This window comes from Haliotis asinina, chromosome 3, assembly GCF_037392515.1.
Source record: "Haliotis asinina isolate JCU_RB_2024 chromosome 3, JCU_Hal_asi_v2, whole genome shotgun sequence".
Taxonomy (NCBI): domain Eukaryota; kingdom Metazoa; phylum Mollusca; class Gastropoda; order Lepetellida; family Haliotidae; genus Haliotis; species Haliotis asinina.
Window position 1 is genome coordinate 23,910,557 of NC_090282.1, and position 26,167 is coordinate 23,936,723.

Below are 26,167 nucleotides of genomic sequence, written 5' to 3' on the forward strand. Positions count from 1 at the left end.
AGCATTCCCACTGTACGCCATTCCCCTCACAGCGTCTACCTTACCACACCGCTCCCGTGAAATGCGTCCCCTGAAACGTGTCGCCATGTCATCCGTGACCAATCAACGCCCCGTGTGGTGAATCATTCGCGACGCAGAGCCGTTCTGGTGAAATTCCTGTAAGTGGAGAAATTTTGGTCACGCACGTGGGCTGCGTCAAACCTTTGTTTACAATGACCATGTGACCAAAGACAGACCAATCAGAGCGAGGCAAGTGACCTTCTTGGATAAATCAAAAAATGGCGCACATGGAGTCTACCGAGCCGGGTGAAATGAAGAAAGCAGAGTTACTTGTGCCTGGTAGCGGTGAAGGTGACGAAATAGGAGAAGAAATGAAGAAAAGCGGCTCCCGGTTTCAGGTGGCCCGTGTGGACTGTGTGAATGAAACTAAATTTGAGGAACCACCAAAGGATACAAAAAGCAATGTGCATGATAAGGGACCGGAATCGCCATCAGCCACATTCTCTCTCAGTGGCGATTCCTTCCGGAGTTATTCAGATACCAATAATTTGAAAACTTTTGCGATGAATACTCATGAGGCTCTGCCATGTGTTGACCATTACAGGAACATACTGTCGGCGACAGGGGGAATGAAATCACGACCAACTCTAGCCCAGTTACACGAGGAAATGGTGAGTCACTCCTCGCTCTGTCCTCGTGGTTAGATTGTTTTGATGACAACCAACTTAAAAGCAAGCTTGACAGTTTTTAGGTTGGACACGCGACTGAAGATGTGCCATTTAGTGTTCATTGTTGTGGGGTGTGCGTGTAATAACAACAGAGTTGAGAAACACCTCGGTTGTTCGATTGTTTACAATGTGCCGTTTACTGTCATTTCACGTGTTTCCGGCGAGGGTGGCGTCTGCTCTTCCGGTTTGCAATGCACTTCACGTTTAGAAAGTTACCAGTTTTACATCGTAGGAACTTGGTCGTTTTTCACAGAAACAAAATCCATTGTAGATACCGTGTTGAAATATTAACAGAGATGACTGATAAATACCAATGTCATCCAGCACTGGAACCTCTTGGCTCATTTGTAGAACTATTATAGCCCGTGGCCAATAACAAGTTTAAGTCCAGGGGGCGTGTGATCTGCTTTCACTTACAGACTATAAACTTCTGCTGTGTCATTTGGATAGTTTAGGGAATTTTTTTTGTCATAACTGATGAAACAGTAAAATTTGCTGTTAAATATTCAGATGCATAATGTTTAATCCTAGGTCACAATTGAGAAGTTACAGTTGCAAGTGGGACAGGCTTAGAATGGTAGCCACGCTGAGCAATAGCTAGTGATCCCGATTAAAGATTTAAATATAAGAAACATCCATGCTATAAAGGATGTTTCTTATAATTAAATCTTTAATCGGAACAAGGGGAACAACATAATTGCAGTTCTCAATATGGCATTTGAACTTTGTCATGTTTAATTTTGACTTGTAAATAGATAATATGCAAGGGACCTAAGCCTGTTTTATTCTTTTCCCATGATGAAAAGGACCACTTCCACAAAACGATCTTACCGCTACCATTATTGTAAATCCTTAAGATCACGATCTTAAGCTTCGGCTACAATGGACAACAACTTGCACAATGCTTTTGTACTATTTCTAGGTCATTGTAAGTTACAATCAAAAGTTACAATTTGTCGGAGCCAATTGTAAGGAGCTAAGATCGTTGTAGCCAATGACGAAATTTCATTCAAGTTGGTGTCATTCCAGCGCAAATAATTAGGTTTATGTTTGGGAATTGCTTTATATTGCATAAAACTGTATGATTCGCATCAACACTTCAGCAACATGGAGAATGCAACATTGGTTTAACGTCAGAAATATCATTATTTGCAGTAGTTAACAAAATCATTATCGAGGCGATATTGTAGAGTACAATTTTCACCCGATTCAGTGTTGGAAAAGTACAAACACCATACCTTTTTGATAAACAAGGAAAGGATAGTAACAAAAGGTTTCTGCATGCGATTAGCAGTGGCCATGACCTTTTCAATAACTCAAGGGCAGCTAATCTTAGTTTTTAGCAAGATGGGAGTGATTTCCCTTTGCATATTATGCTGTTGCCGTAAAATCTGCCATGCCCAATTACAATGTATGTTATGTTGTGACATCGCAGATCTCCATATATATTTCTTTTTGCTCAATAGTTTTGTGTTAGTTTATCATTAAGATAATCTACAGTTGGATAACATACAAAATTTTTTTTTTTTTCTAATACTAAGATCTAAAATTGAATCTGACGAGTGACAAGAGTTTTAATCTATGCATTTTAAATATAATGCAAGTATTCTTCAAACAGGAAAAATACACTTGCTGAGGTATGTGAAATTTGCGTGAAACATTTATTTAACAAAAAGAAAAAATAATTATCAACAATGTAATTAACATACTGTGGATAAGTATTTAACAACACATACAACTCATGGAAAAATGACCCGTGAAGGTCCCGGGGTAGAATTGGCCTTCAGCAACCCATGCTTGCCATAAAAGGCGACTCAGCTTGTTGTAAGAGGCGACTAACGGGATTGGGTGGTCAGACTCGCTGACTTGGTTGACACATGTCATCGGTCCCCAATTGTATAGATCGATGCTCATGTTGTTGATCACTTGATAGTCTGGTCCAGACTCGATTATTTACAGACCGCCGCCATATAGCTGTAATATTGCTGAGTAAAACTAAACTCACTCACTCACTCATGGAATAATATTGTTTTCATATTCCTGTGTCATGTGTTTTCCACTCGTCAACGCTCCCACAATCATGTCACCCTTTCATATCTTTACAGATCTAATGCTTGTAGGATATTATTTGGGGTTTTACTCCAAATAACACCGACCAGATGCCTGACTTTAGTAACTATGTTTCACTGACATCCATCGACAAGTCATGGTACATTTAGGTGTTGTATCATAAGGAAATTTTATTTATATGTTATTTTTTAATTTTCATGATAATTAGGGCAATTACTCAAAACCCAAATTTGTTAATGTACATGTTTGTATTTAAATATTTTCATAAAACATATTTCTGTGGTTGAGTATCACATCCTTAGTTCACAAATCAAATTAGAATGTAGAAAAATTAGGGAATAACCCATGAGATACGAGTGATTATTATATCATTTCCTTCTTCCACGTTATCATTAATATCAATTCCTTTCTCCACGTTAATCCTTCAAAGGATTTGTGGGCTTTTTGGGTATTTTTTGTTGTTGTTTTCATGAAAATTCTGCAAGGTGCAGAAGGAACTTCAGTTGTGTGTAGTAACCACTTCCACATTTTATTTGCGCTGCATGCTATGCGCATTTGCAGACAACTGTAGATAGAGTCGACTTTAAGAAATTTCTACCTCCAACTTTAAAAGAGTTCAGTCTTACTTTCTTAGTTAACATGGTGAAGATAATGATCTTAAATCCATGCTGTCTTAAATCACCTTTGTGCAAGTGGATTAGGGCAGTTGTGTGGTGATTGTAAAGGTGGTTGTAGGGGCCTAAGATTGATTGTAACTAAGATTGCTCTGTGCCTGCGGGCCCTGATTTACCTTAGTCTTTCTACAATATGTACTTCACAGGCTTCTGTTCATTGGTAAAAATAACTGGCGTCGATGATCAAGGTTCGATTCCACACATGGTTACAACACTATAAAACTGAGAGTCTGTTTCAGGGGTTCCCAGCTGTGATAATGTGATATTGCTGGAATATTGCTAGAAGCCATACTTGCTAACTTACTGAGTTGTAAAAACTCCTGTTTCATAGATATATATGAATCCCTACACACACGATGTACATGTACATCACTCTCTTGATAACACTGTTACCAGTGTTATTCTCTACACTGAACATGCTGAACCATTGCTTCTCATTGTAATAAAGAAGTTGTAATTTTTAAAACTCACTGGTACTTACAGATTCTTACTGGTCCTGTTAAGGGACTCTTAATGTCAAATTCACATTTGCACTGGCTTTGTAGAATATTATCTTGAAAATGACAAAGAACTTAAACTCCCTCCTCTTCTATTCATTAATTTTTTTTGTGAAAGTCTAAAACCTGTACAATTATATACTGACATCCTGACATATCCCTTAGACCATTGGGATAGCACTTATCAAAGTTGCACTGGACCTGTTAACATTTTTCTAGACTGAGGCCAGTGGGATAACAAGAATGTTGAGCCCTGTCAAACCCTGAGCCCTGTAAGTACAGTAGACACGAAAGACATGATTAGAAAGGATGAAGTTTTTCAACAGGAAAATTTTTCAACACATCAGGAGATTATTATGATTTTATTTAAAGTTTGAAGGGATGAGAAAAATTCATTTAGACATTTTGGATGAAATCAGCTGTCTAAATATTCTAGGAATTGAACCAATTGCAAGCCCTAAAAAGTGCCCTTGTTCCTTGCTCATCTTCAAGCTCATTTTGTTTCACTGTGGTGTCCCCAGTCAGACTCTTGGGAGAATAGGTTACCCCCCTAGTTCAATATCCCATATGGTGCAATATGTGACTGAAAGTGTGAAGGGGTTGTCAGAACATCTGTGGGGTGTGAATGGTAATTGGTTGACCATCTGGAAATATCAGTTCTCAGCTATGGCCAGAGGGGATGATGTGATGGACTCTACTAGTCTACTACAATGTAATGTGAATAACAGTACAGTGGTATTGCGTATCAATTTCTTATGACACTTAAACATGCAGAAGTGATGTATTTATACTCCCCTTAACAGTGTTTTGGATTACAAATCTTTACTGATATTTTTTATATTTCTCGGTGTATGTTGGTGGGAAGTAGTTTCAGTAAAATCTTCTGGAAACCCTTAAAATCTCAAGGCTTATTCATTGATGTGATAGATTGCTGAGAGCAGTTTACACACATTCAATGAACCCCAGTTGCTGGACTGACATCATAGTGCATTATTTTGTGTGATTACCTGGCTGCAAATTTTCATAATTTGCATCATCGAATATTGACTATTGTGAAGTATTTGTTGACTGTATGGTGCTGAATTCATAAGTTTGGCATTTGTGTTGTGTAAATAATATGTGTTGGTATTGATAATCTAACCAATTTAGATTGTGCTATTGTATTCAAAAGATTGATCCATGTTATGAGTGAAAGACCCCTGATCCACTCCAATAAGGTCTTAAAAAAAAATTATGAAGGGAAAGTAAGAAATAAAATACTATTACATTACTATATTTGTTTCCATATAATACCAATCTTATGACAGCCATGAATAGTGATGGTATCTGTTCAGCAAATATGAATACTATTGAGCTGTTTTCGTAAAATTGGTATCAGTGGGATTGAGTTCAGTAATCTGTGTATGCCTGTGCCAGTCTAGGTCTGTCTTTTTAGGGGTCATCGCCACTGATGTTGTCTTATTAGTCTGTAGATCATTTCAGACAGAGGTTCAGTTAGCGTTAAACATTATGGGAGGAAACAAGTAGTTCCTCTAGGTTTTGTTTGTTTCAGACTAGCAGACTTCATATCATGTCATTCCCTGCACTTATTACAGATTATAAAACTATTTTGTTAAATGACAGAAGAATTTGCATTTCAGACATTTCATTTTAGTGAAAACTCAGATAGATCTTGTGTGTGTTGTCATGAATTATTCACTTGTCAATCAAAATTAAGCATAGCACACCTATTCTGCATTGTTAGAAATTAAGGAGGTCTTGGTGTGTTCATATTAAACACAGCGCCAGATGATTTTTCAAGCAATAGACTAAAACAATGTCTATTAATATAGTAGTAATTGCATTTTTTGAGGGGTAAGTAGCATTTCAGAATATTTTTATCCTTTATTAAGTAATTAACACTTCTAAGTATATAAATTAAAATGCTTCACAAAAGACCTAAGTTTTTATTAATTCATGTATTGCCAAGTAGTTGGCAGTCATTTTTGAACACTCAGCAAGGTCATGTGACCATGGTGACTACTAGAGTAAAGTCTGGTCACTGGCTATGGCTATGGCTATGATGGTATATATATGTATATAGGCATCACTTAACGTGAGTGAGTGGGTGAGTTTAGTTTTATGCCGCCCTCAGCAATATTCCAGCTATATTTCGTCGGTCTGTAAATAATTGAGTCAGGACCAGGAATCCAGTGATCAACAACATGAGCATCGGTCTGCGCAACTGGGAACCGATGATATGTGTCAAGCGAGTCAGCGGGTCTGAGCACTCAATACTGTTAGTCGCCTCTTACGACAAGCATGGGTTGCTGAACGACTATTCTACCCCGTACCTTCACGGGTCCATCACTTAACATTTGCCACTGCTGTTATAGAGTTTTGGTGCTATGACAAATTATCATAAGTGAGCCAATATAATCAGTTGAGTAAGGTACACAATGCATCATAGACACGTTGGGTTTTAAGTGATTCTTATGTGTTTTTTGTACTGCCAGATTTGTAATTAATTGAGTGAGGTGGTTTTTATTGAGTAAAATATGCCAATACGTGCCTTATCTTGAGCACTGATTATAGAATGTATTTGAATTTGCAGAATTTCATTTGCACTGTGTTTTGTACCCAACAGTGGTCAGAACAGTGCTGAAATGCACATTATGGGTTTGTGCTGCATACAGAAGTGCCTCTGGCCATAGAACTGTCTACTAAAGGCAATCTAAGAACATAGTCTGTTTGTAGAAAATGTAGACACAGCCTACATATGTTGTGACATGAAAAGTCCTTGCTTTCCATGACACATGTTAATTTGTCTTCATGTTTTGGCATCGTCATAATGATATGTTTTAAGAAGCCAGGAACATGGATATTTCGCAATGGTTATGCTCTTTAAACATTCCAAGAGGGTCACTGTGACATTGACATGACTGATGTCTTAGTTTAGACTTGAGGATATTTCAGGTCAAACACAAAATACCTGGGGATTCCTCTGCATGCATGTCATTGTTAGCATATATTAATTAAGCCCCAGCATGACATCTCTCATGTCTTACTTATGCTTCACCTGAAGTGAACTCGTTTACTGAACATCACATGTACACATTCAGTCATAGGTGAAGCAGTAATAAATTTCTAAATAATTGAAAAGCTGAACCAAACAGCGAGTATGACTGAATGTGAGCTTCAACCTGCAGGGTATTGATCTGTGACCTGATTGCAGTGACAGATGATCCTCGGAGAAGGACAATAGGTCAGCGTTATTGATCTGCTGTTGTCATCACTATTGTTAGTAAATGATCTGTCTTCAGGCTGTTTCTTGCCTTTGCCTAGTGCATAATGTCAGTATCTCAAAAACGAAATGCATTGTTTGGTGAAAAGAAATTCTAGTTTTGTATCTGTCATAATATTCATGATGGCACTTTTGTTGAGTTAGACAAGGCGGTGCTTTCTTGCATGTTCTAAGTTTGTGTGTGTGGATGTCAAAGAGACTAGCACCAGCAGTGTGCTTAGTTGAGCATTGATGAGAACAGATTGAAACTAATATACATCTGCAAGTTGACTGTCAAAATACAGGGATACTGACCTTTCTTGTGGACTAACTGTTTCCAGTAAGCCACTCAATAAAACACTATCAATTTCTAATCTTGAACATGCTGCTGAATGTATTCTAGGATATATTTCCAAAGCTAACTCTCCAGATTTGACCATCAGTATCAATCAATCATGCTCTCAACACTGGTGAATTTTTGTTTTCTCTCCACATAACTGAACTGAACTTTGAACTTTATTTACACTCCGGCTGTGGTCTGTGGCATGATGTACAAGATCATATACAATGTATTACTTAAATACAATTTAAAACATAAAATGGACATACAGTCAAACCCCGTTGTGTCGAACTCGTCGGGTCCAAGGGAAAAGTTCGACTTATCCGAGTGTTCAACACATCCGTCAGCATTGAAAAGACCAAGAACCAACAAGACCACGGTGCTTAACACATCGTTATTTGCAGTAGGATACACATACGAACCATATATCTTTGCAATAAACGTTTACGGCAGTATTGATCTTTAAATAACAAGATATACCAATGTAAATCAATTCAATCACTTTATTCGTCATGGCAAATAAATATGCATACAAAGAGATAAGAACAAGAATAATTTCACAAACTCACAAGCGATCCCATTTACTTGACAGCACTAATTCATTTTCAGTCAGTATAAAAAGTTGTATGGTTTATACACATGGAATCGGAATGTACATACGTGTACATGTGGGTAATTTATCTCTTTAAAAAACCCGAAATTACAGTCTGTTTGGCGTTCGGGCATGGCATCACAGCAGATGTCAGTGTCACGTGCTTCAACAAATCTGATAAGGGTGTCGAGGGCGGCCCATGCTGCAGCTAGGGTAGGGGTGATCCTACACCTTAAATACTAAACCAACATCAATTTAGATAATCCAACTCCGTTTTCCTCACTTCTCATTTTGTATTTTCAAGGAAATCACATGACCACTAACATAGACTGTCACATGACAACAACATGCGCCATTGTTTGTTTAGAGATATCCTGTCGGTCCGTGATCAACGTGTCACTGGTAACAACTTAATTATGGTTAATTGTTTGAGTAAAGTTCAGTTTTTAAGTGTGCTGACAATGTGTGTATAGATGCGTAGTTAAACATGTCACTTGATTGTTGAGTCCGTTAATCATTACTTTTGATCTTTAGGTAGCACGTTTATGAGGATGACTTCTGATTGCGCGACTGAAGTTTTCAGTTGCAACAACCAGCTTTGACAGTTCGAGACAAAAGGGTAAATTTGTACTTGTTAGAGCCTTTGGGGACCCTAAAATGAGTTCGACACAAGCGGGAATTCGACACATCTAGTTCGACACATCAGGGTAAAAATAATGATAAATATAAGGAAATCGGCAGGGACCGAGATGTCAGTTCGACACATCCGAGAATTCGTGTCAACCGAGTTCGAGACAATGAGGTTCGACTGTATACACATGTCGCTTGATTTCAGGCATGAGCCATATGCACATTCATTTAAGTTTAACCAGTTAATAAACGATTTTACACTCATGTGTTATCGGTTAGCTTTTGTGGTGGCATTGTTTATGTTATAATTTAGTTATTATGAGACAGAATTGTTTTGCAGAATATTGCTAATTTCCTGATTGTTCCTAGTTTGTTTGAGCAAAATAGCTGGTTAATTTTGTACATATTTGGGTTTCTACAGAAGTAGCTGTTAACATATTTTTTTCTTTCTTGGGCAGATAAACAAAAAGCGAAATTCATCTCCAATATTGTTGGTATTACAGAGAGTACATAATCCTTCATTCCTGGGGGTTTTACTCTGTTGTCCGGTTTCAGTTAGAAGATAATGGTTTGAAGTTCTGAAATTAAGTAACGCCCTCCGATTATTATGATGTAATAGATTCAGATAGGCCTCATATTTGAATTCAGAGTTTTTAAGGATATTATACATTGTGCCTCTTGAAGAATTTTCTGTGTTTGAAATCCAGGTCTGTATATTGATGTCCTTAACTCATACTTGTGATCATTGCATGAAATTCCACTCAGTCAATTGCTACTTCTGTGTTTGAGCTTTGCAAGATCAGCCTGCAGGGACAAGAGAACACAGAAATGTCAAGATGAGTACAGGATATGCACATGGTCATAATCATATGTTGAGAATGATGGATCCGACAGGCAGAGAGGTACAGAGGTCCAGGTCCACTTCGCTCCCTTCAGTGCCGAATGTCTGGATTATTGTCACTCGGTGATGAATCTGTAAAGGCATGACGTAGGTTTAGACATATGGTTAATGACAGGATGCCACATGCTATTGATTTCAGCTATTTGCTGGTCGATAATCTATCTGCTGTCTTGAAATGGAGTCTTTCCTCACATTCATCTCAAAATAGTTCTGCCTCTGGTTGTGAACTGCAGAAATAGCCCTGCTGCCAAGACATTGAGGTGTGTTTTCTAAAGAGTAGCTGGCAATGGCCTAGCTTTGAATATATATCTGGACTATGCACATTGCTTATTATTGTTTCCAAATCAAGGTGATGGTTTTGACCAGCTGTCTACTTTTTGTTCATATCTGCGAAGTCATGATTACAGAATATATTTGAGACTGGCTTTCTTTTAGTTTTTAGTCTTGAAGTTGAACAAGCAGGAATGCTGAACCATATTCCTATGGTAGCAACACTTATTGATAGACACATTGATGGATCACAGTTTAGCTGAAACCAGGATGCCAGAGATAGGAAGTTATTCAGATTTTAGGCCATGGTAACAGTTTGCAATGATAAGGTTAGCATCAAAGAACATCCTGGTGAGTTCTGATCTTAAGTGTAGGCATGGTAGGTATCCTAGGACATCAGTTGCTTCCCTACTCATCTCATTAGCCCTAGACTCATGAAAATTATTAACCGCCAAATGCTGATGAATATTCAGAATTCTGTTTCTGTGATTATCCAGGCCCCTAGTTGTAGTTGTGCTTGAATTAAAACCAAACAACCTGACCAATATTCTGATTCTCAATATATATTTAAAGTGTATTACAGGCATGAGAATTTTCCATGGATCTGCAGATTTCTGGGATTTTTGTTACAATCTGAACGTTGAATGCTTTTGAGATTGATACAAATCTGCAATAAAAGACACCCAAGATGCACAGCTAGATTTTCAGTGTTCTTGTGCTTTACTGTTTTCATGTCAGTTATTATGATGTTAGATTCAGACATAATATTCAACATGCTTTTTATAACCCAATCCAGCCCCAAAACTCCCATTTTTGAAAAGGTTTCAAAAGGTGAATAAAATGACTCTACAAAAACTGAAAGTGTCAAGTTATTGTATTGCATTACGTTATACTGAACCAAACTCAAAAATACCCCAGTTCAACTAAAAGAGCGGTATACCATTTCATCAACCTAAAATGATGCTGATCATGATAGAAGACAAATTTGTTCCAGCACACAAACTATTAAGGGCTATAAACATGGTGAATGATTTGCAAACATGGCCACTGACTTAATTTATGTATATGATAATCACATTAATTAGTTGGTAACAGCCTGTAGAAAATGCCTTGCTTCTTATGCATTTGTAGTCTGTATTACAATTAATGGGTTTCCACTTGCACTTGGATGTATATTGTTGTCCTGTCTGAGTAACGTAAAAACTTTTAAATAGGAAAGTCCTATTAGCATTCATGTTAATACCTTACAATAGTACGTTCAGATGATGAACCTATTGACTCCTATCAACTTTCTCAATTTTTCATCCAAAACTGTACTTTGTCAACATTTCATTTATCAACTTGACAGTTTAATGACAAAGTGCCACTCTCACTTTCAGTTCAGTCAAGTATGTGTCTGTTGTAGGAATTTTCAGCTGGATAGTTCGCAGGTGTTTAAACAGTTTCATAGCCTTCTCTGTGCTATTTGCTACCACTGGTTTTGAGACCTTGTCGAGTGATCAATGTTTTGGAAATTATTCATAATGTCTGTCACAGGACATCCATTATTACAGTAACTCATGTTGCATCATCTCTGGTAATCCTTCTCATGGTCACATGGTCCAAAAATACCTAACTTATCACGGCAAATTAATGACTAATGTTCTTGATAGTCATTTACTGTAATTCTTATGACAATGTTTCTTGTTCTGTGCCATAACATGAAGATTGTGAGAGGCCATACAAATGTTTTAAGTGTTTCTATTTTTCGGCTTCTATTAGAAAGAGCGGATACGGGAAATTGTTTTTTGACATACTTGTGCAACTTATGTTATGTTATTTTAGAATTTTAGATCATGTGGTTGTGGTCATGGATTTACTTTATCATGATGACAATAACAATGTTTATCATCAGGACAGTATATTATGGTTATAATGAACTTAGTTAAAGGGACCTCTAATTATTATTTGTTATAAATATAGTTTGTTATATGCATTTTGACTATAATATCAAATAAGTGGATGGAACCAAAGTTTGTTACATCGTTCAGTTTTGTATCTTTAAGATCATTACAGTATATTACAGTATATGTATCTTGTAATCCTGGTTTCAAGATGCTTTGATATTTTTGTTGCAGCTTGGTGGAAACTGTGAAACTGAAGTGTTCATGTAATCTGGTAGATCAACAGCTAGTCTCTGAAATGAACATAGTTTACAGAAAAAAAACCCAGTTCATAATGAAAAAAAAATGTAATGGAAAGTAGTGATGAGCCTTTCTTCATTTTCAGAAATTGTGGAAATCAAGACTTGCCACGTAATCTAAACTTGCACAGGCTTTTCTGGATATGTTTGTTTCACTTTCAGTGGCAGGATGAGCAGTATTTCAATTTCTGCTTGCAGAGTGACTGAAAATGTTACAAACGAAAAGGAAAAAGACATTGTCAAAATATGTCCTGTGTCAAGGCTGAGATTTCTGTTAGTAATCATGTTTGCACCAGAAGACCTAGTTGGACATGTAACCATATGCTTATACTCAATGACTCGTGTGACAGCACTCCTTTTCATGAAGTCACAAAGAATGCTCAAGCTGTGAAAGCTTGTCATAATTATAGCACACAGTGAATAGCTCCAAATTGGTTAGTACAAGGTTATGAGCTTATCTCAAATTGTTACCCATTTGGTGTGTCCCTAGCAACCATGCTGTCTCTCAAGTGCTACAGTTATTTCATAGGGTGCAGTCAGTTCTCAAGGATGCTTGAATTGCCATCATTACCTTGGGACTTAATTGGTTACAGCCAACCACACTTATTACTCAGGGAGTGAGACCCAGTTGGACGGGATATTTCTCTGGAAAATAGTACGAGTAACCATCTGCGTCCATGACATTGATCGTGACCACGACTTCGTGGGTTTGCTTACACAGTGTTTTCAGACTGCCCAGGGATCATTTGACTGCTTCAGAGGTTATTCAACTAGATTGTCTCTTTCTTGACAACTCTCTGTCTGGAACTGCGATTAAATTGAATCTGAACAACATCTTGTTTGTTGTGTTTCAAACACATAAAACCTGTCTTTCCACGGAAAATGTGAAGTTCATTCATGAATACCAATCTTTGCAGTATTGATGGTATCAGTTTCTGAACACTAATTGCTGAATGTATATCAGTTCTCATCTTTAGATCTTATCCCTGTCACAGCAGAACCAAAATATGAGAGCAACTTCATTTCCTTAAAATCATGTATTTTTATTGAAAGAAGTAGAAACAGTTGTGATTCTGGGTTAGAATTTTCTCAGGTAACCTATGCTGGGTACAAGGTGGATCATGACTGATGCATTTGCTGGTATGCAATGGTCATGCTCAGTGACTTTGTTGATCATGTTCATTGCTGCGGAAAGTTTAAGTCAGTTCATTTTCTGGTCCAGATTTGATTATTTAGAAGCTGTTGTCAAATAACTGGAGTATTGCAAAGTATGGCTTTTGACAATAAAGGCAAACACATGTTTAGGAAAAAAGAGTGCTTTCCTTAAGTTAGGGATCACAGGGTTAAGGTTCAGTGTGTTTATATTTACGCAAGATGGTCAGCATCGCTTCCTGTGGTCATTTACACTGATAGGGCTTTGTATTGTAAAGGGACAATTGTCATCTCTGCTAAGTATTGCTGCTTTCAGTTTGCCGTATGATTGTGTGTTTTCGGAATGCTGTTTTTCATTTCATTGTAAGTTAGAATCCAAAGTTTCCCTGATAATGATCCTTATGGTTTTTCTGCTCTGAGGGGTTTTCCAGATTGTATCTTCCTTGTTTTATGTAATGTTCTATATGTATGGCCATTTATGTGCCATGCATGTGGTTGGGTGTGTGTTTTCTAAATCATCTGAATGTAACTAATTGGTACAGCATGATACAGTATTATTTTCAACTTACACATGATATATGATATTGTTGAAGTGATCTGATTCTGGAATGTCATGATGTCCTATTGGAAAACAAAATAGTTGAAATGTCTGGTTTTTTGTTCTCTAATTCTAGTGTGTCACAGTCCCTGAATGATATAATTTTCCTTTCGACCCAGTACTGCCTGTTATGCAAGCACTCTGAATGAAGCAAGTCTAGATTTCCATGGATTCATGCATCCATCCTTCTAATGCTCCATTTTAATGGAGGTCTTAGCTCAACAGTTTAAGTGCTAGTTATATTCAATCTTTTAGATGTAGTTTAAAGGTCACATGCAACCAAAAAATCATTGATAATTAAAACACATTTATCACTTATTCATGACATATAATATACATTGCTGCTTTTAAAAAAACAAATAAACAAAATTATAAGCTTACAATCGCGATTCAAAAGTGCAATATTTTGTACTTGGGCTTACTTGCCCCGAAACGAAGCCCTCGGGAGACCGAACCCAGTCATAGCGGGTGGATATGCACTCAAGTGTAACGACGGCTTCTGATTGGCTGTTTCAATTGCTGATATGCTGAGGGTTCATTGTACAGAAAGATGATCCTTTTGATGGGCATTTTAGAAGTATAGCCAGTCACAAGAAAGTAAGATTCTTTATGGATAACAACTTCTTTTTGTGTACTTGATTCGTCGTTTCAGTATGGATTCATATACTGTTGTCAAACACTAAAAGAAGTCGTTATCCATGAAGAATGTATATAGAGATGTTGGGTTTGGAAAATACATGTTCTCTGAATTTGCGCTCGATCCACTAAAAAATCATCTCAGTAGAGATGGTAAACTACTGCGTAACTGGAATCTGTCATTCGTCCAAGTACAAAGCAGGACTTGAAACTGACAAGAGTTTGCACCAGTTTCCGTCAGATCCAGTCATCCGAAAACAATGAATGTAGTTTGTTTGCAACCCACAGACATAAAACATGTCATGTGTATCACACGTGCCTAATTACATAATGTGGCAGACACGGGACTCGGGTGCACGAGTCATAAATCAACGTGTTTTCTTTATGTCGTATAGTCTGATAGGTGTTAAGTTCAAATTGCACGTGGTCAATGATTGAAGCTGTATATTGCAGGTTGTCTTCAGCAGACAGGCAGACAGACATATAGGTGTTAATAAACCAGACACTGAGCTTTCTCTGTGACAGAGACTGCTTACCACAATTAACAAGTTGTTTTACGTAAGGAGTAGATTATTTACTTGTTTGTGTACACAAGATTAGACTACTGCTCACGACCTCAGACTCTGGGCATGCATACTGTTTCAAGCTCCGCGAACCTATTCACTGCGCATGTGTTATGGACGCAGCGCAGCACAGTTGTTGAAACCAGTTTTCCCCCCAGCGCTGGGGGGAATTTAGTAAAACGTTTGAACTCCGATTTCGCGGGCTTTTTTTTCATCGCGTTTTTTTCAACTTTATAGGTTGAATTGGCATTTTTTATGATTTGTTTCGGTAAGTGCATACCGAAAGGTACCAGAATCTGCAAAGTTGTGTTTTACGTTGCATGTGACCTTTAAGGAAATTATGATTGATATTAGACCCGTGAAGGTCCCGGGGTAGAATAGGCCTTCAGCAACCCATGCTTGCCATAAAAGGTGACTGTGCTTGTTGTAAGAGGCGACTAACGGGATTGGGTGGTCAGGCTCGCTGACATGTTGACACATGTCATCGGTTCCCAATTGGGCAGATCGATGCTCATGTTGTTGATCACTGGATTGTCTGGTCTGGACTCGATTATTTACAGACTGCCGCCATGTAGCTGGAATATTACTGAGTGTGGCGTAAAACTAAATTTACTCACTCACTATGATTGATATTAATCTTGTGCTCACATCTCTGTGTATTATGGCAGAGTCACTTCCTTGATAACACTAACAGTGTTAGCATCTACACCAAGACATCACGCCCATGGTAGTGTATGTTCAATTTTATAAATGTTAATATCCTATATTGTTGTGGTTTGCAAGGCACAAATTAACCACAATTACAACAATTGACTAAGCAAAATATCAACAGTTAAATGCCTGTCTCAAAGAGGTGCCTTCTGTATTATCCTTATCATGTACATGTTGGGGAAATACATTTCAGTTTATCAACATGAGCAGTGTAAAGCATGTTAACTAAGATACTGTGGGATTTATATTTACAGTATGCTAGTCTTTAACTAGAAGTCTAAAGATAGGGTCTAGTAAAATTCAGTTCAGATGGCTGATAATAGTATATATGAATGATGGACTAAAAAGACACAGTTCGTGCATAACAGACTGTTCATCATCAGAAGATAAACCTTTAGGAAACATTTTGTCACGTCATGCTTCATAAACGTTTAATAAGCAGAATGTTGTATTTGTAATCAAACCTAACCTATTATGAAAGAATATGATAATTTTGCATTATATTTTGTGCATACAAACTTTCAGAAACTTGAAGTTAGATGCAGATTGTCAGATCAATGCAAACTGTAGCATTAATCTTGGAGTCCTCTTTTAGCAAAGGATACATTGTTAGCCATTCCTGTTTGCATCCATCATATCAGTGCCAATGTTACAGCCGTCATTGTCTCCACCAACAATATTTGACGTTACGAAATCCAATCATCATTTTGCTTTGAAGGTACATTTCCATAATGATGTCAGTTGAAGCGAAACAGTGTATGTATGTCAGTAGTTCATGCACTCACACTCAGTGAAATCATTGACCATGACTGAGTCCATGCACAGCTTCATTTAGCTATACAGTGTTCAGTGACATAGATGATAAGTGTAGTTATCCACGGACAGGAGTTTCGTTGCAATTGTGTAAATAGGGTTACCAAAACAACTGTGCCGAGTAAATGCTGCAAGGATTGAAGAAGTACTACCTTTGCATGCCATGGCATGGTAATTATAAGGTGGCACTGTAATTATAGAAGTGGCACAGATGAAATATTTTCATTGTGCCCTGATGGCAAGCCTCAAAAATCATTAAAATAATGCTCATTATGATTCATTGTTGGAAAATGCAATAAATTTGATGAACCCCTTTTTCGCACCTTTCTCAGCTGTGTATCGGTGTCACATGTTAACATGGGTGTGGCCATTTTGAAAGCCAGTGAACGTAAGATGAAATTCCATTTTAGATGGTAACAGTTCCTAGGTTAGTTTATGGGTCTAGAGCAAATGAAATTGAACTGCAGTCTTAATAGCATTTAAGAAGTCTTGCTCTAAAATTTACAGGTTGCCACAGCCTTTCCAATTTTATTAAATGGTAAATTGAATATGAAATGACATTTTTCTTCTCATTAACGGTTATGGGCTCACTCATTTCAAAAGCTGGGTAGCCTAGTGGTTAAAGCATTCACTCGCCATGCTAAACGCCAGTGTTTGATTCCCCTTTATGAGGTGCAATGTGTGAAGCCCATTTCTGGTGTCCCTGCCTTGATATTCATGGAGTATTTCTAAAAGCGGCATAAAACTAAACCTACTTGCTTGTTTCAAAAAGGCACATTTACATTATACAAACACCTGATAAAGTGTAACAAAGTGTAACAAAACGTGTGTGACCTTCCCCAGTATAATTAAATTATGTATTCACAATAGGATATTTTTAAAGTGCACATATCAATGCAACTGGTACATTCTCGAGGTGCTGATATTGTTTTACCTAAATCATTTGATGCAATACTTTTTTCAAGTTTACTGCACACTACTGTACCTGCAACTGGGTGTTTTCATGTATTCATGTCACCGCAATCTGGTCGTATACCAGTGGATTCTTGGGTTCTTGTAAGTGCACAGGGTTGTGTACCTTATGCTGGAGGTTCTGACAACACTGAAAGAATATGTACACAAAATTGACTCCAAGGATTTTACACCTGTTCACAGGTGGGGCCCCATATTCGTTAAACATAGAAACTATTGCACTGTATTTTTAAAATGTCTCCTGAAAAATAGGGGTAATACCACACAGTCCTGATTTAAACCCCTCTATGACTGAAGCAGGCAGTTTGATTCCATCAGCACTTTAGGTCACCAGGTTTAATAAAAAATTTGTAAAATGTGAATTATCAGGTCCTGTGATGGTAACAGCTTGTGTTCCAGTTGCTGTCCGATAAATATGCTGAAGTTCTCATGGTCAGAGCGCTTTTACGTTCTGTGGAATATATTGACTCGATGTCTGCAATTTATATTTTAGAGCATAAATGGTGTATAACTTTGATCTGACATGTTCAAATAAGGGGATTTTGTTTTTGAATAAATTGTTTGTTTTGTTGAAAGTTGCTGTTTTGGGGGGATATAGAGGCAGTGGGGTTGCCTTGTGGTTAAAGGATTGGCTCTTCCCGGGTTCAATTCCCCACATGGATACAATGTGTGAAGCCCATATCTGGTATCTCCTGCCATGATATTGCTGGAATACTGCTAAGAGCTGCATAGAACTGTACTCACTCTTTGGGATATGCGAAGGTGTGATCAGTCATAATTCAACCTCACTGCCAAGCATCCTTGTCCATATAGAAACCTGTGGTCGTTTATTCATTTTGATTAACATCTTGGAATTATATGTGAGCAGACATTCTAGATTGTAATAATGAAGATAAATTGAAAAGCTACACAAGTAAGAGTTCACTATAGCTGGTCAGTTTTGTTCACTATTCTGCTGTTTGTCATCATACAGTGAATAGATATGACCTATTTTGAACAAAAATTCATCATGTGTTAATGTCATGTGTCTGAGTTTTCACTCCTAAACATTTGAAACTGCATGACGTTTATGAACATTTTTTTATGTGTGGTAAATTAATGGTCACGCTATTGCAATTAAAGCTCATGGTAGACCTACTCTTTAGTTCATATGCTCATTAAATGTTTATTTGCTGTGTTGCTGGAATATTGTGAGTGTGTGTGTGTTGGTATTATGAAACATGTCATAAAACATACTGTGATAACTGTCAATTGAGGTTCAAGTTTCAACACTTTCTGTGGTTGTGACTTGTCAGTGGCAGTGACAAGGAGCAGTTAGACTCATCCTGTTTGCAATGAACAGTGCGGATGTTAAAGAAAAAACACTTCAAAACAGGGTTTCGTTACTCAGAAATATGTTCTCCATGCTCACAAAGTATAAATGCAGAAAATAAGTGAAAAAATATTTGTCTTGGTTACCAGATTATTTACAGGAAATAATGTCCAATTATCACTGTAATTATTTAATCTTTCACCACAGTATACATCTTTTCATTGCTTTATTGGATGGTCAGATATCCTGTATTTTCAATTTAAATCAATTATTGAAAGCCCAGTGCCCCACTAGTACAGAAGGTGTGGTAAAACCCTGTTAGTTCCATTATGTATTTTCACCATTAATTCACCTTTCCACATTCAACTGTAAGGTTGTTATTCAGATTCAATAATGGACAGGAGAAGATAATGGACAGGGTGATGCAAACTGCTCCACAAATGACAACTAATTCCGTCTTGTTGCAGACACCATCGGTAGATGTTAGACAGTAATCAGTTGTAGTGTTGCAGGCACTGGTTCCTGTAATATCTAGAACAGTGTAACAACATTTCTTTCCCTGCTTTACAGAAGTGTGGCTGATCACGTTATCATGCTGCCGAAGGGAGTCAGTTCACTTTTGTATTGTGATATTCTTGATGCAGTTTCTGTAGAAAGGTGCATCATTATCGCAGTGATGTATGGCGATTCATGGTCACTTAATTCTCCCAGCTCTGACTAATAAGTCAAAAGGACAGGGAGGATGTAGATACAGAGAATATCGCACGTTCCCGCAAGACAACAGCAGCACACATACATACTTGACCAGCTTAGGCTTCCACACTAACCCCATTATCTGACTACTTGTGGATCTCTTCATTGAATTCCTTCCGTCCTGCAAGGTAGTCATAGATAGACCACTTGGCATTCTGGATTCCAGCTACCTCATTAGATTATGATGGCTCATAATACTACCTTGATAGGGCTCATTATCAGCCAATAGACTTCATGCGGCTAGGGTTGGGCCTCAATTGATTTTATATCTGTTTGGACACCTGATACATGGCTAGTATAAATATAAGCTATCACTCTCTCTTGTCGGTTGTATTTTGGGAGAACTTTGTCCTTTGAAGTATGTAAATGATGTTAGAATTTGTCTTCAATCCCATAATTCAAATTGGTATATGTTGCATCATAAACTCTTTCCACACAAGTATAAAATAGACTGTCCAGTATTCTTCTCATATCATGGTTTTGGTTTGAGTATCCGTAGCAGGACTTGACATTCAGAGAAACCATGTCCACAAACAATGTTATCAGCTGGCCAGGAAACAAGACAACAGTAGTGCCCTAATGTGATAAGACTATAAATTTGGATATATAAGTGAAGCCATATTTTTATAAATATGTCTGTCGTCTTTATTACATGACCCCTGGCTTGAGTTCTAGCTTTAGAGAGTAAAATGTAAATCTAATTAGATATGATGCATGCAGTTAGTGGCAGATACTCATGTGTCAACTAGCCTAAACTAATATTACAGGCTCTGTCACAATAGTTCAGTTGTATGGATTATTGTGAGCTTTGTTACTTTTTGCTAAAGTGGCAGACAGTAGATATTGTATTCACTACCTTACTGTGATATGTATGCCCTGCTTTAGTTAGCAGTGATAAGTGTCATCTGATCAACGTCAAAACAAATATAGTTGCACTTGATATGTAATCACCCCACACTAAGGACGAAAATAACAGTCTTTAATTTTTAATATACATTGTTATGATGAGAGTTTTATTGTTCAGAAATCAGAGAGGTGTAGAAAAGTAAATACTTCCTCGGTAACTAATATCAAAGTAAGTTTTAGTTTTGTCTGTATAGTGTGGATCATACTGACAAAACCTGGATATATTTCTAGTCCATAGCTCTTTGTAACACCAGTATTCTTCTCTTCCTATGATACTAAGTCTGAGACAAGTGAACGTGATACTGTTCAGCATTTTTAGTGCCAAAATATGCTTATATGACACGTTTGTGTTCATTCTTCATATTACTGTACAACTGCTACATGTGGTAATAATGGTAGGTGTAAGTTGAATTAGGACTTAAAGAGTAATACTGGTACAGTGGTGTCTAACAAGTACCTAGTCTGGTTTGCAATGATTATATCCAGTCTCCAATGGAAGTGTAAGATTGATGATATGTATATTGATCACCATTAGATGAGCATGATGAGTATACTGTTGTGTATTGTATTAGCTATCCCGTATTGCAGTAGACAGGTCACATCCCATGCATCAGTTAATGACAAATGTGGGTAATCAGTTGTCCTGCTCAGTGACAGCAAGTTGGATGCAGCATGGCTACTAAATAAGCTATGAAATACATATAAAGTAACCAACCAGGCGAAGGTCTTGCAGTGCTTTCTTCAGTGGTTGATAAGATATAAGGCTAATATGGTCATTAATTACCCTCTGCACCATGCATGTATGTACTGCAGGATCATAGAGGGAAGAAGTGCAACAGTACAACTAGTAATGACTTTGATTTTTGTCGTAAGGTACACATACTTGGCAGTTTCAGGATGAATGTAAAATGGTAGTCAAAAAGAGACCAAAGTTGACCAATTGTACATAATCGACAAGTTGAAATTTTAATGCATAATTTCGTTATTAATGGCGACAAATTAAAAGACAAGTTCCAAGTCTCATGCATGGTATAAATCACAGTATCTAGACCTAGGCATGAAGTTGGCACCTGAGGATAAACGATCTTTTTGAGAAAGACATTTGAAGTTGCATGATTTATTCTTGAAACCTTATTTCTGGAATAATCAATCACTACAGTGATGTTCATGGTGCCCTTCCACAGCAGACCCTTGCTTCATCGATCACACCAACTTTGTCAGTTTAATAGATTAAGGATCCGATCATTTCATTTAGAGTCTGTTTACCTGAAAGGTTTTGTTGGTAATAAAATTGATAAGAAACCCCACATGTAGTGATATATTTTCAGTTGGAATGGAATGAACACAGGTTTTCATGAACTTCTGCTGTGCCATTCTGATATGTTTAATCTGCTGACTAATTTGGGAACCTTTATGCAACTAAAATGGTAATGGAAAATGGACAAACAATTGAATAATTGTCAAAACTGCCTAAAGATTGTGAAAGAATAAAGGGGATTCTGATATGTTGTGATCTTTTGAGAAAGACATTTGAAGTTGCATGATTTATTCTTGAAACCTTATTTCTGGAATAATCAATCACTAAAGTGATGTTCATGGTGCCCTTCCACAGCAGACCCTTGCTTCATCGATCACACCAATTTTGTCAGTTTAATAGATTAAGGATCCGATCATTTCATTCAGAGTTTGTTTACCTGAAAGGTTTTGTTGGTAATAAAATTGATAAGAAACCCCACATGTAGTGATATATTTTCAGTTGGAATGGAATGAACACAGGTTTTCATGAACTTCTGCTGTGCCATTCTGATATGTTTAATCTGCTGACTAATTTGGGAACCTTTATGCAACTAAAATGGTAATGGAAAATGGACAAACAATTGAATAATTGTCAAAACTGCCTAAAGATTGTGAAAGGATAGAGGGGATTCTGATATGTTGTGATCCGCAAAATAAAGAAGTTGACATCCATAAATTCTCGCCTTTATGTGTATTACTTGTAGATGTTGTTTAAGGGCTTGATTCTCAACTATAACTCTGAGTGTCTCCGAAAAGTTCACCTGAATTTTAATTTGGAAAAGAAATTAGAATAGGTGTTTTTCTTGAACTATGTCCATACATTGTGATTATCTCGTAAGGTTGTGAAATATGACTGTTGAAGAATATATAATACATGTAATTGGAGGATGTGCTTTAAGAAATACCTTTGCGTTTGACAGTAATGATGATGTACTGTGTATAATTCAGTATGTGGTTTCTATTTCTGGTTTCAGTATGTAGTTGTTGTTGTTTCTGGACTGGTAGCTGAGTTTTTGTGGAATACAGCCTTTGTAAACAACACGATGAATTTCTCTGATAGCAGCATAATGTAGCAACACTGATGCATGGATGAAATTTGGTTGTGTGTTGGTAATTGTATTGGCGGTGTTTTGAAATTTGAATATTTGATGCACATAGCATTACGGAATGTAGACACCAATATAATGTCATTGGATAGATAGGTTAATGGATGGAGGTTTTTCCCAATGGTAAGTTCCTATGATGAATCTAGTGCCCATCAATGTAGTCTGATAAATAATGTATCACAAAACAAGTAGGTAGCCACAAGTATTTTAGGTTGTTGTCATACAGAGTTTTACCTTGTCGTACTGAACTGTGAACCCATATGACTAATTAGTAAGGGTATTTACAGGAGACATGAGTGTCCACTTAAGCAATAAAATGGTGTGGTGTACTGAACCATAAGTGTAAGTAATTATTTTATTGCATGAAACCTTGTTTCATGATGTATTGCGTTGTATACAGACCATGGTACATGGTGCCACATCTGACATATCATGTTATATATAGCACAACACACGACATATCATGTAGTATGTATAGTCACATCCGACCAGTTGTTGACTGGTCACGAGGGCACCTCAGCCCATGGTCCCTGAAGGACCAGTGAACAACATATTTATCTTACCGAACATTTCAGTGTTAATTTTGAACTGTTTGAAGCATGGGATTGTACTCTTCAGCCAACCTGTGTGAATCAAATGATTTGAATGTTGCATCTTGCTGTTTTTTCCACGGGTAATGTTTTAGTAAAGTTGCAGCGGTGTAATTTCTTTCTTAGTATTTACTCAGACTAAATTTTAAAGTTTTGTCAAAATTTATTTATTGGAATGTTAGGCAAATCTTTTCATAGCCATCGTTAGATTTTGTGGATGACATAAGAAAAAACAGATTTAGAGTTATCTCCCATCACTTGCCTTTGGCAATTTCTGTACATAATACATGCGTCAGTATTATTTGAGATAAAGAAATACAACCACAAAGTACCAAATTGGGGTGCATTGCATTCACCTCATGTAATCAGGGAACATATTGAATAATAGAAGAGCGCTTAGCCAGTCAGAAAGCAACATTTATGTGTAAGGTAAGGTAATGTATATTGCGCAACATCAGACTCTTGTTGTATATTGGGTCATATAGCTGCCGTATACAGTCAAACCCCGTTGTGTCGAACTCGTCGGGTCCAAGGGGAAAGTTCAACACATCCGTCAGCATTGAAAAGACCAAGAACCAACACGACCACGGTCCTTAACACATCGTTATTTTGCAGTAGGATACACATACGAACAATATATCTTTGCAATAAACGTTTACGGCAGTATTGATTTTTAAATTACAACATATACAAATGTAAATCAATTCAATCACTTTATTCGTCATGGCAAATAAATGTGCATACAAAAAGATAAGAACAAGAATAATTTAACAAACTCACAAGCGATCCCATTTAGTTGACAGCACTAATTCATTTTCAGTCAGTATAAAAAGTTGTATAGTTCAAACAAACGGAATCGGAATGTGCATACGTGTACATGTGGGGAATTTATCTCTTAAAGAAATCCGAAATTACAGTCTGTTTGGCATTCGGGCATGGCATCACAGCAGAATCCAGTTATCCCCCCGGACTGATCGGGTCCTTTGCTGAATTGCTCTGCCATGTTACTAACCGTACTGGTGAAAAAAATTGATCCTACACCTTAAATACTAAACCAAAAACAAAACATCAAAACATCAAAACATTAGATAATCCAACTCCGTTTTCCTCACTTCTCATTTTGTATTTTCAAGGAAATCACATGACCGCTAACATAGACTGTCACATGACAACAACATGCGCCATTGTTTGTTTAGAGATATCCTGTCGGTCCGCGATCAACGTGTCACTGGTAACAACTTAATTATGGTTAATTGTTTGAGTAAAGTTCAGTTTTTAAGTGTGCTGACAATGTGTGTATAGATGCGTAGTTAAACATGTCACTTGATTGTTGAGTCCGTTAATCATTACTTTTGATCTTTAGGTAGCACGTTTATGAGGATGACTTCTGATTGCGCGACTGAAGTTTTCAGTTGCAACAACCAGCTTTGACAGTTCGAGACAAAAGGGTAAATTTGTACTTGTTAGAGCCTTTGGGGACCCTAAAATGAGTTCGACACATCTAGTTCGACACATCAGGGTAAAAATAATGATAAATATAAGGAAATCGGCAGGGACCGAGATGTCAGTTCGATACATCCGAGAATTCGTCTCAACCGAGTTCGAGACATTGGGGTTCGACTGTAATATATATTCCCAGTGTTACATCAGTACTCTTTTAAATATGTTTTGTACATTAAGTTAGTGTGTCAGTGATGTTATCCGTATTAATCACTTTAAAGACTTTGTCCTCTGTTAAACATTACATATATTGCAGTTTTAAGCGGAACACCAAAGTCATTCTTTATAAATGCATGGTTACTGTAAATTGTCTTATTTCCATGCCTTTAAATTTTTGCGAGTGATGGTCACTAAACCTTTTTGCGCCTTCATATTTTCGCAAGGTGATCTTGTTACAGGGGCGTCTCTGAATGTTTTTACACGACATGCAGGTGCATGACCTTTGAGCAGTTATAAAATAAACAGATTTGCAAAGTGATCTAACAACAAATTAATGTAATTGATTTCAGAAGTAATCCTTTTTTATTAGGTGCTAGAACAATGAAAATAGAACGTGATTGAGCCGTGTTAACCCAGATTAGCCCGGTGGTGACACGTGAATGAGCAATGACACCTGTATTGTTTTTGTGTTGTTGACTTACCTGAATAGAGTGTATGATATATCTGTATTATCGCATGTTTTTATTCTCCTGTCATGAAGTCGGACGCAAAGTTTGCGAAAATTAAACGGTCGCAAAAATTTGGCTGTTTACAGTAATTAATACCGAGTGATATAAAAGTTGCCAGAAAGCCACTCTCACCCACTCAAAAAACCATGGACATTTTACGCAACTCTGTCGCCAAAGCACTGCACTGACATCATGTGAGGAAGGATTTTCGGTTAGTTGTATATAAAATGTGCAACAAGCTCATAGATTTGCTGATTTCTCAACAAAGAAATCGTTAGGTTGGCGTCAAATACTCCCAGGTGTCGGATGATGGTGTCATCATGCATAGATTTCCACAGGTTCCCTCAATTCATGGTAAATATGCTTTTTGTGAGTGCAAAGCAAGCGTTGTGGAAGCTTGTATGTATTAAACCGGGTGGTTCGATTCCCTTCCAAGATAGAAGAT

At 37.2% G+C, this 26,167-nt stretch overlaps 1 protein-coding gene across 2 annotated transcripts in view; it reads left to right on the forward strand.

The window, feature by feature from the left end:
* The first annotated feature begins 274 nt into the window (after window positions 1-274).
* Window positions 275-26,167, forward strand: part of LOC137277705 (solute carrier family 12 member 2-like) — a 72,400-nt gene continuing 46,507 nt past the window's right edge. For both annotated transcript variants that reach the window (XM_067809585.1, XM_067809586.1), the window contains exon 1: window positions 275-671. In XM_067809585.1, the coding sequence (XP_067665686.1) occupies window positions 279-671 (393 nt within the window). In that variant the 5' untranslated portion in view covers window positions 275-278. The remainder of the gene's footprint in view (window positions 672-26,167) is intronic.